Source organism: Tachysurus fulvidraco, chromosome 14 (assembly GCF_022655615.1).
Source record: "Tachysurus fulvidraco isolate hzauxx_2018 chromosome 14, HZAU_PFXX_2.0, whole genome shotgun sequence".
NCBI lineage: Eukaryota > Metazoa > Chordata > Actinopteri > Siluriformes > Bagridae > Tachysurus > Tachysurus fulvidraco.
Genome location: NC_062531.1, coordinates 26,934,581 through 26,937,080, shown reverse-complemented (window position 1 = coordinate 26,937,080; position 2,500 = coordinate 26,934,581). Strand labels below are relative to the sequence as shown.

At 41.8% G+C, this 2,500-nt stretch overlaps 1 protein-coding gene across 1 annotated transcript in view; it reads right to left on the bottom strand.

Moving 5' to 3' along the window:
• Nucleotides 1-1,283: 1,283 nt before the first annotated feature.
• The window catches only part of c7a (complement component 7a), a 9,191-nt gene continuing 7,974 nt past the window's right edge, over nucleotides 1,284-2,500 (bottom strand). The window contains exons 16-18 of the mRNA XM_047822828.1: nucleotides 2,364-2,451; nucleotides 1,821-2,005; nucleotides 1,284-1,640 (exon numbers count right to left, since the gene is read on the bottom strand). Of these exons, the coding sequence (XP_047678784.1) occupies nucleotides 1,456-1,640; nucleotides 1,821-2,005; nucleotides 2,364-2,451 (458 nt within the window). The 3' untranslated portion in view covers nucleotides 1,284-1,455. The remainder of the gene's footprint in view (nucleotides 1,641-1,820; nucleotides 2,006-2,363; nucleotides 2,452-2,500) is intronic.

The window sequence follows — 2,500 nt, the reverse complement described above, 5'->3', positions numbered from 1 at the left end:
CTGTGTTTGTGTGTTTGTGTGTTTGTGTGTTTGTGTCTGTGTGTTAGTGTCTGTGTTAGTGTCCTTGTGTGTCTGTGTGTTTGTGTCTGTGTGTTTGTGTGTCTGTGTTTGTGTGTTTGTGTGTTTGTGTGTTTGTGTCTGTGTGTTAGTGTCTGTGTTAGTGTCCTTGTGTGTCTGTGTGTCTGTGTGTTTGTGTTTGTGTGTCTGTGTGTTTGTGTTTGTGTCTGTGTGTTTGTGTGTCTGTGTTTGTGTGTTTGTGTGTTTGTGTGTTTGTGTCTGTGTGTTTGTGTCTGTGTGTTTGTGTCTGTGTGTTTGTGTTTGTGTGTCTGTGTTTGTGTGTTTGTGTCTGTGTGTTTGTGTCTGTGTGTTTGTGTCTGTGTGTTTGTGTCTGTGTGTTTGTGTCTGTGTGTTTGTGTCTGTGTGTTTGTGTCTGTGTGTTTGTGTTTGTGTTTGTGTGTTTGTGTCTGTGTGTTAGTGTCCTTGTGTGTTTGTGTTCTTGTGTGTGTGTGTTTGTGTACTTGTGTGTTTGTGTTAGTGTGTTTGTGTGTTTGTGTCCTTGTGTGTTTGTGTCAGTGTGTTTGTGTGTTAGTGTCCTTGTGTGTTTGTGTCAGTGTGTTTGTGTGTTAGTGTCCTTGTGTGTTTGTGTCAGTGTGTCAGTGTGTTAGTGTCCTTGTGTGTTAGTGTCCTTGTGTGTTAGTGTCCTTGTGTGTTTGTGTGTCAGTGTGTCAGTGTGTTAGTGTCCTTGTGTGTTAGTGTCCTTGTGTCCTTGTGTGTTAGTGTCCTTGTGTGTTAGTGTCCTTGTGTGTTTGTGTCAGTGTGTCAGTGTGTTAGTGTCCTTGTGTGTCAGTGTGTTTGTGTGTCAGTGTGTTAGTGTCCTTGTGTGTGAGTGTGTCAGTGTGTTAGTGTCCTTGTGTGTCAGTGTGTTTGTGTGTCAGTGTGTTAGTGTCCTTGTGTGTCAGTGTGTCAGTGTGTTAGTGTCCTTGTGTGTCAGTGTGTGAGTGTGTCAGTGTGTTAGTGTCCTTGTGTGTCAGTGTGTCAGTGTGTTAGTGTCCTTGTGTGTCAGTGTGTGAGTGTGTCAGTGTGTTAGTGTCCTTGTGTCCTTGTGTGTCAGTGTGTGAGTGTGTCAGTGTGTTAGTGTCCTTGTGTGTTTTCCTGTGTCTGTATTATTATTTGTGTAACACCCTGTAAGACAATAAATATTCGGTCTAGTTCACAATCACACTGCGTTTATACTGAACTAAAGTTTCAGCCTTTCGCTCTGAATAAAGAAACTTCAGAGTAAATACAGATTTTATTTATTTATAAGCAGTAAATCAGTTAAAAACATTAAAAACATTAAAAACATTAAAAACATTAAAAACATTAAAAACATGAAACAGTTAAAAGATTAAAACATTTGTTCATTTTAAATGAAGATAATAAGTGGATTTAATGAGAGTTTTAATACTAAAGCTTTTACACCTCACAGGCTTGTAGTTTAACAACCTGAGGACTTTCCCCTCGACATTGTCGCACTCCGACCTCACACTCCGTTACCGTGGATACCGGCGAGGCTTCAGTAAGATGTACACAAATGTTGATCCAGTGAGATGATGAAATACAATCGTCCAACGTTTTACAGACGCACGTGTTGGTTTGTTCTGTTAATCAGAAGAAGGTATAAAATGGTTCAAATGACACTGACTGAGTAAACAGGAACACACACACACACACACACACACACACACACACACACACACACACACACACACACACACACACACACACTTACTATATACATATACATTATACATTACTATAAACCATAATGCAGTGTTTACCATCACATGTGGTCCAGAGAGAACACTGAGGACACACTGCAGTGACAGGTTCTGGCCACTGGCAGGCGCTGTGTTCAGTTACCGTATGCTGATGACCCAAACACTGCAGGGCTCGAGCTTTACACACACTCAGTCTGCTGATCCGACTTCGCTCTGTATTGTTCAAACACACCTCCAGAGACGGCCTGGTGATACAGAGTAACATCATCATCTACAGAGGAACATCATCATCTACAGAGGAACATCATCTACAGAGGAGCATCATCTACAGAGGAGCATCATCTACAAAGGTACATCATCATCTACAGAGGAACATCATCATCTACAAAGGTACATCATCATCTACAGAGGAACATCTTCTGAAAATGTGGAACATCCGAATATAAAGGATAAACTCCAAATTTTGTTACCTCTGCAGTAAAGGTGTGTGTGTGTGTGTGTGTGTGTGTGTGTGTGTGTGTGTGTGTGTGTGTGTGTGTGTGAGAGAGAGAGAGAGAGAGAGAGAGAGAGAGAGAGAGAGAGAGAGAGAGAGAGAGATCATACTTGCACTGATAGGGAATTTTACAAACACAGCTATTTTCAGCTCGGTTCTCCCAGGGCTCACACTCCACCTGAGCTGGAGGTTCAGTCACTACAGGAAAAGGAAAAAACACACACACCACACAACACACACACACACA